This window comes from Anomaloglossus baeobatrachus, chromosome 9 (assembly GCF_048569485.1).
Source record: "Anomaloglossus baeobatrachus isolate aAnoBae1 chromosome 9, aAnoBae1.hap1, whole genome shotgun sequence".
In the NCBI taxonomy this organism is placed as follows: Eukaryota; Metazoa; Chordata; class Amphibia; order Anura; family Aromobatidae; genus Anomaloglossus; species Anomaloglossus baeobatrachus.
The window spans coordinates 225,146,662-225,161,661 of NC_134361.1; the positions used below are offsets into that span (position 1 = coordinate 225,146,662).

General features: G+C 49.0%; 1 protein-coding gene across 3 annotated transcripts in view; it reads left to right on the forward strand.

Moving 5' to 3' along the window:
• The window catches only part of LOC142251654 (beta-1,4-galactosyltransferase galt-1-like), a 206,148-nt gene that overhangs the window by 20,988 nt on the left and 170,160 nt on the right, over positions 1-15,000 (forward strand). The window contains exon 2 of one of the 3 annotated variants that reach the window (XM_075324658.1): positions 14,788-15,000. This exon is cut by the window's right edge and continues 2,101 nt beyond it. The exons of 1 other annotated variant lie outside the window; for it this stretch is intronic. In XM_075324658.1, the coding sequence (XP_075180773.1) occupies positions 14,818-15,000 (183 nt within the window). In that variant the 5' untranslated portion in view covers positions 14,788-14,817. The remainder of the gene's footprint in view (positions 1-14,787) is intronic. One more of the 3 variants, XM_075324657.1, reaches the window with a different exon arrangement.

Below are 15,000 nucleotides of genomic sequence, written 5' to 3' on the forward strand. Positions count from 1 at the left end.
AAATCTGCAGCCTGGGGACAGGGATTTTCTAACACTGGAAAATTCCTTTAATATGATATCAAAATCTAAACTCTTACTGAAAGCAAACATTTGCAATCATGACCTATTACAAATTGTGATGGGTGAACTCGGGGTCCGTGCACGGAGGCCGAACAGTACTTCTCACGGAAGTCCATGTTACTGTTCGGGTACGGCTACCTGGATAAATAAATATTAAAAAGGAAGCAAAATGGCAATTAAAGCAGGACAATCATACTTTCCGCGTGGCTGTCACACTGCTTTTGGGTCCGCCCATTACATCTCATGAATATTTACTGCTTCCCCGCCCACCCTCTGTGACAGAGTCTGTGATTGGTTGCAGTTAGACTGCCGGCATGCCGTTTTTTAAAAATATTTATTTTGCAATTTAAAAAAGCCTCAATGGGTCTCATGTATTTTGATAAACAGCCAAGATAGCACACATAGCTGGGGGCTGCAGCCTTCAGCTGTCTGCTTTATCTGCACTAAGTATCAAAATATCGGGGACTCTATGCCATTTTTTCGAATTATTTATTTTTACACTCCATTTCAAGGACCCAGACAGATAGTGTGAGAGCAACCAATCACAGATGCCAGCAGTCTGACTACAACCAATCACTGAATCACAGATGCTATCACAGAGGGTGGGGGGGAAGCAGTGAATATTCATAAGGTTTAATGAGTGTGTGGAGGTCGCCTGAGCTGTAGTATGTTTGTTTAAACGTAATAAGAATATCTGTGTATGTAAATAATCAAAATGTAGATGTAGTTGCATAATTATCTGTCTGTCTATGTAGCAATTTCAGAGACCTATAGTATAATTCAAAGTTGTATAGTCATGAAGGAGTTAACCAAAGATAATGAAGCCAGAATGTGAAGCTGCAGAAGTGTTATCAGTAATGTTCACACAGAAGGAATGTACGGGAGGCAGGCAATGTGCTGTGAGACATTGGGGAGTTATTCATGCTTACTGTATAATTGGATCTATCAGAATACACGAGTCAGTTGATGACGCTGGCTGAAAGAGAGCATGTCTGTGTGTTCATTGTCTTATATACATTGATATATTGGCACTGATATACAGCTAATACGGCACAGTCTCTGGATATCCCAAACGAAGACTCCATTAGCAGTCTTCAACCCAAATTCCTCCCTTGACAAGTGGACCCAGAAACAGTGCAACAGTATAATTGTCCTGCTTTAATTCCCATTTTGCTAACTTTTGCAGCCCCCTAACCCTTATTATTCTGTAACCAATGCCATCAGTATGTTTTGCAACAATCAGGTTGCAAAGGTCTTGAGTCAGCTCACTGGTTTTACTAATCATGAGATGTTTCTTGTGTGGCACCTTGGTAATAAGACACCTTTCTATAGGCCATCAGTTGAGCCAGCTGATATTATTTTTCACTAAGTGTCAGGATTGTGACTTTCCATGGCTTTTTTCACCTGTCTTTCTTCGTGTGTTTAATACTTTTTACCCTGTGTGATTTCTGATTATTATAAAAGGCAGGACAGAGAAAGAGAATAAACAAACACAGCGTTGCCACAAAAGTGGAATCCAGTCCAAATCACATTTTGTCATGAAGAAAGGAGACAATTATACGTTCCCACTGATTGCTCCACTCCGGAGTTTGGGTTACAAATGCTTAGGATACTGAATGTGTGAACAAGGCCTAAGGGGTTTCCCAAGACTTTAACATTGATGACCATTGTACTCCAAGCACTCCATACCAGTCAGACTAAAGTGCAAAAAATACAGTCCAGCAAGGATACAGAGGGTGAAATAAGTATTGACCACGTCAGCAATTTTCTAAGTAAATATATTTCCAAAAGTGATATTGACATGAATTTGTCGTCAGATGTCAGTAACAACCCATCCAATCCACACAGGCAAAGATATTAAATCAGAGATATCCATAAATTTAGTGATGTGTACTAATGATAAATAAATCAGCAAACAAAAGCACAAATAGGGTTTGATCCAGGAGGATCAGTGGGTGAAGTGAGACCTAGGAGGGTCACCTGTGGGGGTTGTGAGAGTCAACCATTGTAGGCACATGTAGCAGCTGCTGCAGTAACCCGATGTATGATATAAAAAGGCAGGACATAGAAAGGGTTAAACTAACACCGCGCTGCCACAAAAGTGGAATCCAGCCCAAATCTTGTTAAAAAAAGGATTGATTTTATTTGTCTACACGCTTCGGAGATTAGTCTCCTTATTCATGACAAAGTGATTTGGACTGGATTCCACTTTTGCAGCAGCGCGGTGTTTGTTTAACCAATTCTTTGTTCTGCCTTTTATAATAAATGGGAAATGACGCATGGACAAAATAAAGAAAGACAGGTGCAAAAAGCCCTGGAAAGTCAATACACCAGATAAATCTGTCAGTAATTAGAAAGCAATGCAGCCACTTAGTGAAAAATAATATCAGCTGGCTCAACTGATGGCTTATAAGAAGTTGTCTAATTACCAAAGGGCCACACAAGAAACATCTCACTATGGGTAAAACCAGTGAGCTGTCTCAAGTCCTTCGCAACCTTATTGTTGCAAAACATAGTGATGGCATTGGTTACAGAATAACTTCTAAACAACTGAAGACTCCACTGAGCACTATTGGGGCCATAATCCAAAAATGGAAATATCATAATTTCACCATAAACAGACCACGACCAGGTGCTCCCCTCAAGATTTCAGACAGGAAGAGCCAAGGACCACCTATGGACAGCTACAGAAAGACCTGGAACCAGGAGGTAGAATTGTTTCAAAGAAAACATTAAGTACAGCACTCAGCCTCCATGACCTGTATGCACGCTCCTCTATGCACGCTCCTCTATGCACGCTCCTCTATGCACGCTCACCTTACAGGACTTCATTGCTGAACATTAAGCAGGTTCAAGCAAATTTAAAGTTTGCTCAACAACATTTAGACAAATCTGTGAATTACTGGGAGAATATAGTCTGGTCAGATGAGACCAAAATTGAACTCTTTGGATGCCATAATACACACCATAATTGTAGGCCAAAAGGTACCAGATATCTCCCCAAAAACACAATACTAAACAGTGAAGTTTGGACATGGGAACATCATGGCGTGGGGCAGAACTATGCAAAATTCTCTATACTCCTCCTTCTAGACTATGTCCTCTGCCTTCGACACGGTCGATCACTCCCTCCTACTACAGATCCACTCTTCCCTTGGTGTCAGAGACCTCGCCCTCTCCTAGATGTCCTCATACCTTTTAGTGTCTCCTACTTCAACAGAGAGAGGGTGGGATGAGGAGGTTGTGTTGGTGTCCCTCAAGGCTGTATCCTAGGACCCTTACTCTTTTCTCCATCTATACCTTTGGCCTAGGATAACAAAGTCCCATGGCTTCCAGTACCACCCATATGCTGATGACACTCAGATCTACCTCTTTGGCCCAGATGTCACCTATGTGCTGTCCAGAATTCCAGAGTGTCTATCAGCCATATCCTCCTCCTTCTGCTCTCACTATCTAAAGCTTAATGTGGACAAAACTGAACTCATCTTTCATCCATCTCCCTTATTTTCCCTACCTGATCTATTATAATAATAAAGGACACCACGCTCTCCCCAGTACCCAAAGTCTGCTGCCTCGGAGTAAGGCGGGCTTTGCACACTACGACATCGCAGGCCGATGCTGCGATGCCGAGTGCGATAGTGCCCGCCCCCGTCGCAGCAGCGATATGTGGTGATAGCTGGCGTAGCGAAAGTTATCGCTACGCCAGCTTCACACACACACTCACCTGCCGTGCGACGTCCCTGTGGCCGGCGACCCGCCTCCTTGTTAAGGGGGCGGGTCGTGCGGCGTCACTGCGACGTCACACGGCAGGCGGCCAATCAGAGCGGAGGGGCGGAGATGAGCAGGATGTAAACATCCTGCCCACCTCCTTCCTTCCGCATATCCTACGGAAGCCGAAGTGAGGCCGGTAGGAGACGTTCCTCGCTCCTGCGACTTCACACACAGCGATGTGTGCTGCCGCAGGAGCGAGGAACAACATCGGACCGTCGCGTCAGCGTAATTATGGATTACGCCGACGCTGTACCGATGATACGATTACGACGCTTTTGCGCTCGTTAATCGTATCATCCAGCCTTTACACACTGCGATGTCGCATGCGATGCCGGAAGTGCGTCATTTTCAATTTGACCCCACCGACATCGCACCTGCGATGTCGCAGTGTGCAAACTGCCCCTAACTCTCAACTCTGCCTTGTCCTTCAACCCACACATCCAAGCTCTCACCAACTCCAACTCAAAAACATTTCTAGAATCCATGCTTTCCTCAACTCGCAATCTACGAAAATGCTAGTGCATGCCCTTATCTCTCGCCTCAACTACTGCAACATCCTCCTCTGTGGCCTCCCTGCTAATACTCTCGCACCTCTCCAGTACGTCCTTAAGGCTGGATCACATGATTGCATGGCATCCGATGCGATATGCTAACGACCCTCAGCTCCCACTGGACTGCCAGCGTCAGCCGAGTGTCATGCAACTGTGATTTCATCGGATCATAGCTGTGGAAGAGAGATTAAGCTCCCATCTCCTCCATTGTCAGCTGATGTGATTATTGGACTGCACTCGGATGTCATCAGAGTGCAGTCCGATGTTTCACACGCACCCATAGACTTGTATGGGTACAAGTGACACATCTCTTGCCGACAATCGCAGCATGCTGCGACTTTTTGCTCATCCAGAATCTGGATGAGAAAAAAGCTGATCCCATCTGCTCTCCCTCATTGAATAATACTAGATTTTCTCGTCCGAGTCATACACTCGTGTGAGCACACCCCAACTCTGCTGCCCATCAAGTCCACCTCACTTCTCTGCTTCTCTCTTCTGCAAATCCTTTTATTAGTTCCCAATTTCCCAGCGCATCCAATTCAAACTGACCTACAAAGCTCTGCATAATCTGTCTCCTTCATATACCTCCAAACTAATCTGCCGATATACTCTCACGCGTAATCCCCGGTCCTCCCAAGACCTCCTTCTTTCCTCCACACTTATCTGTTCCTCATCCAATTGCCTTCAAGATTTTTCCCAATTAGCTTCCATCCTCTAGAATTCTGTGCCAAAACACGTCCGATCATCCGCCACACTCGGAAGCTTCAAACGGAACTTGAAAACCCACCTGTTCAAGAAATCTTACAGCCTTCAATCACACTTCCATCTCACCACCGGAACTACTCCCACACGTATTTCCTGGTCCTCCCAAGATCTCCTTCTTTCCTCTACACTTATCCATTCCTCATCCAACCGCCTTCAAGACTTTTCCCAAGTAGCTCCCATCCTCTGGAGTTCTGTGCCCTAACACGTCCGATCATCTGCCACGCTCGGAAGCTTCAAACGGAACTTGGAAACCCAACTCTTTAAGAAAGCTAACAGCCTGTAATCACACTTCCATCTCACCATCGGAACTACTCCCACACGTATTCCCTGGTCTTCCCAAGATCTCCTTTTTTTCCTCCACACTTATCCATTCCTCATCCAACCGCCTTCAAGACTTTTCCCAAGTAGCTCTAATCCTCTAGAATTCTGTGCCCTAATAAGTCCGATCATCTGCCATGTTCGGAAGCTTCAAATGGAACTTGAAAACCCAACTCTTTAAGAAAGCTTCCAGTCTGCAATCACACTTCCATCTCACCACCGGATCTACTCCCACATGTAATCCCCGGTCCTCCTAAGACCACCTTCTTTCCTCCACACTTGTCCATTCCTCATCCAACCGCCTTCAAGACTTTTCCCAAGTAGCTCCCATCCTCTGGAGTTCTGTGCCCTAACACGTCCGATCATCCGCCACACTCGGAAGCTTCAAACGGAACTTGGAAACCCAACTCTTCAAGAAAGTTTACAGCCTACTTCCATCTCATCACCGGAACTGCTGCAACCACCTCCTCCCCCCTCGACAACCTACAGTCTCTCCCCCATTATCCTGTAGAATATAAGCCCACAAGGGCAGGGTCCTCTCCCCTCTGTACCAATCTGTTTACTGTAATTAATATCCGTATTTTGTATGTAACCTCTTCTCATGGAACTAATGGTGCTCTATAAATAATTATTAATAAATATTTTTATAAAGATGGATACTTTGTCCTTCTACCCAGTCTTTGTATATCCCATAATAAATATTAGGACCTCAGAGATATTTTCTGCAATGTACATGGGCACAAGTATATAACACCCCATTTCTCTGTGTGGTATTGATAGTGGCAGTTGGAAAACTTTCCACCTGCCGTGTGCCTCCAGCACCATACCTCCTAGGACTCAACGGGTACACAATGGTTCTTCGGTTTCTTTTTGGTTCAGCTGCCTACAAGATGTTCCAGTCATACAGTAATTACGTCCCTCGTGGCTGTCGATTATTTCTTCCACCAATTATGCTTCTTTCCTTCTCTAATGCTCCTCGTATTTCAGGATCCGCACAACATTACAGCCCCATTATTTCATTTTAAACTGATGCTAAATATTTTATGCTTTCTGACTTCCAGGGCTAATGTATAATTGCTTTTATTTCCAGAGATTCATTGCTAAATGGTAAACAGATAACAGCCCTCACAGGCTTCTCCGGGATAAGAAAATGATCTGTTCTGTTTTGCTCACTCTTGGTAACGGACTGTGGTGATGCAGCAATATCAGACAGTGCATGAAAATATCAAAATACAAGACAAAAAACATAGAAACATTGCATTTTTACAAAAGAGGTCATAGGTAAAAAGGCAACAGATCACTAATGAATACTGTCCTCATTCCCAAGAGAAAGTCATTCTATATTGCCCCACGACAGTGCCAAGCCACCAAGTACCCACGACAACGGAAAGCCCACCATGGCTCCACGACAGTACCAGCACACCGCAGCCCCATGACAGTGCCAAGCCACCAAGTACCCACGACAACGGAAAGCCCACCATGGCTCCACGACAGTACCAGCACACCGCAGCCCCATGACAGTGCCAAGCCACCAAGTACCCACGACAACGGAAAGCCCACCATGGCCCCACGACAGTACCAGCACACCGCAGCCCCATGACAGTGCCAAGCCACCAAGTACCCACGACAACGGAAAGCCCACCATGGCCCCACGACAGTACCAGCACACCGCAGCCCCATGACAGTGCCAAGCCACCAAGTACCCACGACAACAGAAAGCCCACCATGGCTCCACGACAGTACCAGTCCACCGCAGCCCCATGACAGTGCCAAGCCACCACGTACCCACGACAACGGAAAGTCCACCATGGCCCCATGACAGTACCAGCACACCGCAGCCCCATGACAGTGCCAAGCCACCAAGTACCCACGACAACGGAAAGCCCACCATGGCCCCACGACAGTACCAGCACACCGCAGCCCCGTGACAGTGCCAAGCCACCAAGTACCCACGACAACGGAAAGCCCACCATGGCTCCACGACAGTACCAGTCCACCGCAGCCCCATGACAGTGCCAAGCCACCAAGTACCCACGACAACGGAAAGCCCACCATGGCTCCACGACAGTACCAGCCCACCGCAGCCCCATGACAGTGCCAAGCCACCAAGTACCCACGACAACGGAAAGCCCACCATGGCTCCACGACAGTACCAGTCCACCGCAGCCCCATGACAGTGCCAAGCCACCACGTACCCACGACAACGGAAAGCCCACCATGGCTCCACGACAGTACCAGCCCACCGCAGCCCCATGACAGTGCCAAGCCACCAAGTACCCACGACAACGGAAAGCCCACCATGGCTCCACGACAGTACCAGCCCACCGCAGCCCCATGACAGTGCCAAGCCACCAAGTACCCACGACAACGGAAAGCCCACCATGGCCCCACGACAGTACCAGCCCACCGCAGCCCCATGACAGTGCCAAGCCACCAAGTACCCACGACAACGGAAAGCCCACCATGGCTCCACGACAGTACCAGCCCACCGCAGCCCCATGACAGTGCCAAGCCACCACATACCCACGACAACGGAAAGCCCACCATGGCCCCACGACAGTACCAGCACACCGCAGCCCCATGACAGTGCGAAGCCACCACGTACCCACGACAACGGAAAGCCCACCATGGCGAAATGACAGCGCCAAGCCACCAGGGCCCCACGACAGAGCCAAACCACCATGGCCCCACGACAGCGCCAACCCACCATGGACCCACGACAGCGCCAACCCACCATGGCCCCACGACAGCACCAACCCACCAAGTACCCACGACAATGGAAAGCCCACCATGGCCCCACGACAGTGCCAGCCCACCATGGCCCCACGACAGTGCCAGCCCACCATGGCCCCACGACAGTGCTAGCCCACCATGGCCCCACGACAGTGCCAGCCCACCATGGCCCCACGACAGTGCCAAGCCACCATGGCCCCACGACAGTGCCAAGTCACCAAGTACCGACGACAATGGAAAGCCCACCATGGCCCCACGACAGTACCAGCCCACCACGGCCCCACGACAGTACCAGCCCACCGCGGCCCCACGACAGTACCAGCCCACCGCGGCCCCACGACAGTACCAGCCCACCGCGGCCCCACGACAGTACCAGCCCACCGTGGCCCCATGACAGTACCAGCCCACCACAGCCCCACGACAGTACCAGCCAACCGCAGCCCCATGACAGTGCCAAGCCACCCGCAGCCCCATGACAGTGCCAAGCCACCAAGTACCCACGACAACGGAAAACCCACCATGGCAAAACGACAGCTCCAACCCACCAGGGCCCCACGACAGCGCCAAACCACCAGGGCCCCACGACAGCGCCAAACCACCAGGGCCCCACGACAGCGCCAAACCACCAGGGCCCCACGACAGCGCCAAACCACAAGGGCCCCACGACAGCGCCAAACCACCAGGGCCCCACGACAGCGCCAAACCACCAGGGCCCCACGACAGCGCTAAACCACCAGGGCCCCACGACAACGCCAACCCACCAGGGCCCCATGACAACGCCAACCCACCAGGGCCCCACGACAGCGCCAACCCACCAGGGCCCCACGACAGCGCCAACCCACCAGGGCCCCACGACAGCGCCAACCCACCAGGGCCCCACGACAGCGCCAACCCACCAGGGCCCCACGACAGCGCCAACCCACCAGGGCCCCACGACAGCGCCAAGCCACCATGGCCCCACGACAGTGCCAAGCCACCATGGCCCCACGACAGCGGAAAGCCCACCATGGCTCCACGACAACGGAAAGCCCACCATGGCCCCACGACAGCGCCAACCCACCATGGCTCCACAACAGTGCCAGTTCACCATGGCCCTAACACAATACCAGTCATCAAGCCCTCATGACACTATTAAACATCATCACCCCATCAAAGTCCCAACCACCTTGCCACAAAGGAAGCCTGTCACAACACGAACTTGCTTTCTTTTTCCTGTTGCATGCTGTGGCGACTCACCGCTAATTTCCCCTTCCTGTTCACTACAGAAGAAAACATGTTACTAGCAAAAGCAATTATCATTATTATCATCGGTTTATGCAGGTGCAGACACAAAGCGCCTATGTGCAGCTCTGTATTTACCTGCATAACAATGGAAAAAAATCTATTATTGGGTGTGACATAGCATTAACCATTTCATAGAAGGAATTATTAAAGATTAAATCAAATCCTTATTTTACTAAAAAGTGTCCTCATTCTTCGGAGGAAGGACAACTTCTCCAGAAGAGATAGAAAAACTTTCTTCCTCACTGACCAAGACTAGTGATGAGCACAGGCATTCTGGAGGGACAACCATAGCCTGTATATAAGCTGATGAAGGGAATGCAGCAGCCATTGTGTTTTGAATATGGATATTGAGAGTATGTGACAGTGCATAACTTATCGATAAAGATTGGGGGGAAAAAAAAAAAGACATAAAATGGTACAAACAGGGGTGTAACTATAGCAGTCACAGAGAGGTTCGACCGGGCTCATGCGGGAAGAAGACTCTCTGGTACCGGAGCCTATGTCAGCTGTATACGAGTCCAAAGAAGCTCATTCACATGTAGTGTATTGCAGGGCAAGATGTAATGCATTCTGCCAGACAGCCAATCAGAGGCCAGCAGCTGACATCAGCCAGCCCATCACAGGCCGCGTGTAAAAGTGACATCAAGCACTGCCGGTGGCTGGGATGCCAAAGTCAAGTCGGACTCTCCGACGGCTATGGGGGACGCTGCACATCAAGGGAGTAGAGGAAAGTGAGAATTTTTTTTCCCTTTTTAAATGTGCTGCAGAAGAATGGGTGCGATTATAATAGTAGGAGGCCCCAGATGGAAACATTTTTTACAGAACACGGCCCAGAATGGGAACTGTATTAGAGGAAGGGGCCATGATGGGGGACATTTCTTACAGGATTCGGACCAGGATGGTGGCCTTATTCTAGGAAGGGACCAGGTCAGAGGACATTATATTAGGATCGGACCCATGATGGGGGACATAATTACAGGATAAGGGCTAGGATGGAGGACATTATTACAGGAAGTGGCCCATGGTGGGGGACCGGATTACAAGATGAGAGCCAGGATGGAAGACATTATTACAGGAAGCGGCCCATGATGGGGGACATTATTACAGGAAGGAGACGATGATGGGGAACATGATTACAGGATGGGGCTAATATGGAGGACATTATTACAGGAAAAGGTAAGATGGTGGACATTATTACAAGAAGGGGCCCATGATGGGGGACATGATTACAGGATGAGGACCAGGATGGAGGACATTATTACAGGAAGCGGCCCATGATGGGGGACATAATTACAGGAAGGAGCCTATGATGGGGAACATGATTACAGGATGGGGCTAATATGGAGGACATTATTACAGGAAAGGGTAAGATGGTGGACATTATTACAAGAAGGGGCCCATGATGGGGGACATGATTACAGGATGAGGACCAGGATGGAGGACATTATTACAGAGAGGGGCCCATGATGGTGGACATAATTACAGGAAGGTGCCGATGATGGGGAACATGATTACAGGATGGGGCCAGGACGGATAACATTATTACATGGCGCGAACACATGTGTGTCTTTATAGGATCTAGAACGCTGCAAGGGCCAGGTCAGGACCCAGTTCCAAATTTTTCACCGGGGCACATGGGACTCTAGTTATGCCACTGGGTACAAAAGGTTGTATGATGGCAGAGCAGTAAGGAATTGTTATCATCTATTAATCCAAAGCCACATATTTTGAAGCAACTTTGACACTACTAAGGTTGCCTTTGCATTATAGTCCTTGAAATCTGTTAGAGACAGTCCTAGGAGACATCAGAGTGTTACACCCGTCTTTTCAGGGCAATTGGAGACTTTGTACTACATGTAATTGATGGCGAATTAATCCACTACATATCAAATTTGGGGGTAAAATGCAGTAAAGCTGGCAAATTTGAATTTGAATATTCTGACACAGCAGATAGAGCTCTAAGTGGGCACTCATGACTGTGACATCATGCGCTGCGCCGCATACATGCTGGTCAGTTGCCAGGATGCCAGTGCTAGAGGAGGACACCGGGAGCGCGGCAAGGTGAGTAAATTTTTTTTACTGCGTGCAGCAAGCTGGGGGCTCATAATTACCAGGATGAGGACATATACCAGGATGGGGCTATATACTAGGATGGGGACATGATTGGAACATATATTAGAATGGGGCTATATACTTGGAAGGGGACATGATGGGGACTTATACCAGGATGGGGCTATATACCAGGATGGGGACATATACTAGGATGGGGGAATGTGCCAGGATGGGGCCATGATGGTGACATACATGTCAGGATGGGGTCATGACAGGGACATACATACCAGGATGGGGTCATGATGGGGATATACATACTAGGATGCGGTCATGATGGGGACATACATACCAGGATGGGGTCATGATGGGAACATACATACCAGGATGGGGTCATGATGGGGACATACATACCAGGATGGGGCCATGATGGGGCCATCCATACCAGGATGGGGCCATGATGGGGCCATACAAACCAGGATGGGGCCATGATAGGTACATACAAACCAGGATGGGGCCATGATAGGGACATACATACCAAGATGGGGTCATGATGGGGACATACATACCAGGATGGGGCCATGATGGGGACATACATACCAAGATGGGGCCATGATGGGGACATACATACCAAGATGGGGTCATGATGGGGACATACATACCAGGATGGGGCCATGATGGGGACATACATACCAAGATGGGGCCATGATGGGGACATACATACCAAGATGGGGCCATGATGGGGACATACATACCAAGATGGGGCCATGATGGGGACATACATACCAAGATGGGGTCATGATGGGGACATACATACCAGGATGGGGCCATGATGGGGACATACATACCAAGATGGCACCATGATTGGGGACATACATACCAGGATGGGGCCATGATGGGGACATACATACCAGGATGGGGCCATGATGGGGACATACATACCAGGATGGGGTCATGATGGGGACATACATACCAGGATGGGGCCATGATGGGGACATACATACCAAGATGGCACCATGATTGGGGACATACATACCAGGATGGGGTCATGATGGGGACATACATACCAGGATGGGGTAATGATGGGGACATACATACCAGGATGGGGCCATGATGGGGACATACATACCAAGATGGCACCATGATTGGGGACATACATACCAGGATGGGGTCATGATGGGGACATACATACCAGGATGGGGCCATGATGGGGACATACATACCAGGATGGGGCCATGATGGGGACATACATACCAAGATGGGGTCATGATAGGGACATACATACCAGGATGGGGTCATGATGGGGACATACATAACAGGATGGCACCATGATGGGGACATACATACCAGGATGGGGTCATGATGGAGGACATACATACCAGGATGGAGCCATGATGGAGGACATGTGTTGCCCAGAGCAATGGGGTACTCGGTCCAGGGCCGTATATGTACAGGGATGCGGTGTCACGGTTGTGTACTGGCTGTTGCCCGGTTCCGTGACCCTAAGGACGCTTTCTAATGGGGAATATGTACAGGGGAGTTGAAGAGTTTGTGTGTGACACCACTTGCAGGTTGCGGTTATAGTGATGGAACTGCCGCTGCTCAGTTTGTTACCACTGGGGCTGGTGGTGGTGGAAGCCTGCATGGTGGGCCCTCCGCAAGTAGGGCTGGGCCCTAGCGAGTGGATGGTGATAACGCAGGAATAAGGGAGACTACACAATGGAGATGCAGTGCAACTTCCATTTACTCACGATGTTGTTGAGTTTTTGGCACGGAGGACGGCTGGTTCAGACCCCTGGTCCCTTTCATCCCAGCGCTGGTGTGGTGACCTGGTAGTCTCTTTCCACGGCACCTCTCACTGGTTGGTGAGACCAAGTAGCCTGGAGCATTTGTGGGTCCCTTACTGTCTGTCGGCAGTCTCTCATCCGTACGGCGGGCAATGCGAACCCTGTAGGGTTGGTGTTGTGTTCCGGTCCCTGGCTCAATCTTTACTGCTGGTGCCTCCGGATTCTTTGGGTCAGTGAGGTCCGTGAAGGTCCCCTCACTGTGCAGGTATTTTTCAGGTTGCCTGAAGCTGTCGCCTGACCTAGGGCCCTGTTCCCCATCGGTGCTCTGGTTCCAGAGGTACCTGGCCGTACCGTCCTTTGCAACAACTCTCCTTGCCACCTAGGTCACTGTTACACAACCCCGTCTGGAGACACGTCCGTCCCCTTCAACTGTCACTACCAGACTCTCTGAGTGTCTGTCTGTGTCTGTCTGTCTGTTTCTCACCTCTCATCAGGCTGTCTAGTGGACTGGACTGGCTTCACCTCTGGGTGGTCATCCATTGGGTGCCTGACTAGTCAGTCACCCCTAATTGGGAGTGGGAAACTGTGGATGTTATGTGTTTGGTGGTACTGGCACTGGTCTTCCAGGTCCATGGGGTTAGGCCCCGCATCTTGGTCCGGATGTAGTACCTAGTATTGCCCTGATGGGTTCAGGGGCGCTACACATACATACCAGGATGGGGTCACATATTTACCAGGATGGGAGGACATTAGTACCCAATGAATGTAATGTGGGGGGGGCAACTCTTATGTCTTTATGATTTCGAATGCTACGATGGCCCAGATCAAACTTTGCACCGGGACCCATTGGACTCTAGTTATGCCATTTGCGATTAGAACGGCAAAAAGGTGAAATTAAATTCATAGTGAAACTTGGCACAAATATTGATACTATATTATGCTGCTGATTTCCGGCTTGCAAATCCAAACAGAAGATCCACTACAAATGCATAACATGTGCATTTATCCTAAATCAAAAGGATAAGAGTAGTTTGAGAGATTTACAGACTGAAATCAAAGATGGCCCTCCCGAGGAGATCTTTATGGTTATGGGCTACTAAGCCGCACCAGGAATATTACAGCTAAATTCTATTTTGTTCACTCTGACGCCTGCCTCTGAATTAAGTCACCTAGCCAGGGACTTATCAAAGCTGAAAAAGTCATGTGTTCCCAGCTAAATATAGGAGATCTGGGGGCGATCATGAAGATGAGTGGAGCTGGAGATGATGCCAGGTCCAGAACTTGTAACCAGTGGGACATCCAAGTCATCGTTGGGGCAGAGTCTTCGAGAAGTGATTTGCGAATATGAAGTATATTCTCTTATGTTTAAGAGGCAACAATCACTAATAACATTCATACGTATGAAACCTTTAACTGGTAATTGATGCATCTCTGCTCGGTCAGATTAATAATTCAGGATTTTCTTTCAGCAGATATCGAATTCGAGAGCCGTTAAGATTATGACTCCACTAAAACGAATCTTCATGGTGATCTGCTTCTTGGTATCAGTCTGTTTGATACTATTCATAACGTCCTATCCATGGAAGAGGATTGATTGCAGCCTCTTCATCTTGTCGGAATGTTACAACATCAGCATCTTAGCCCAGGACACCATCACACCGCTCAAAGGTAACAAAACTTTC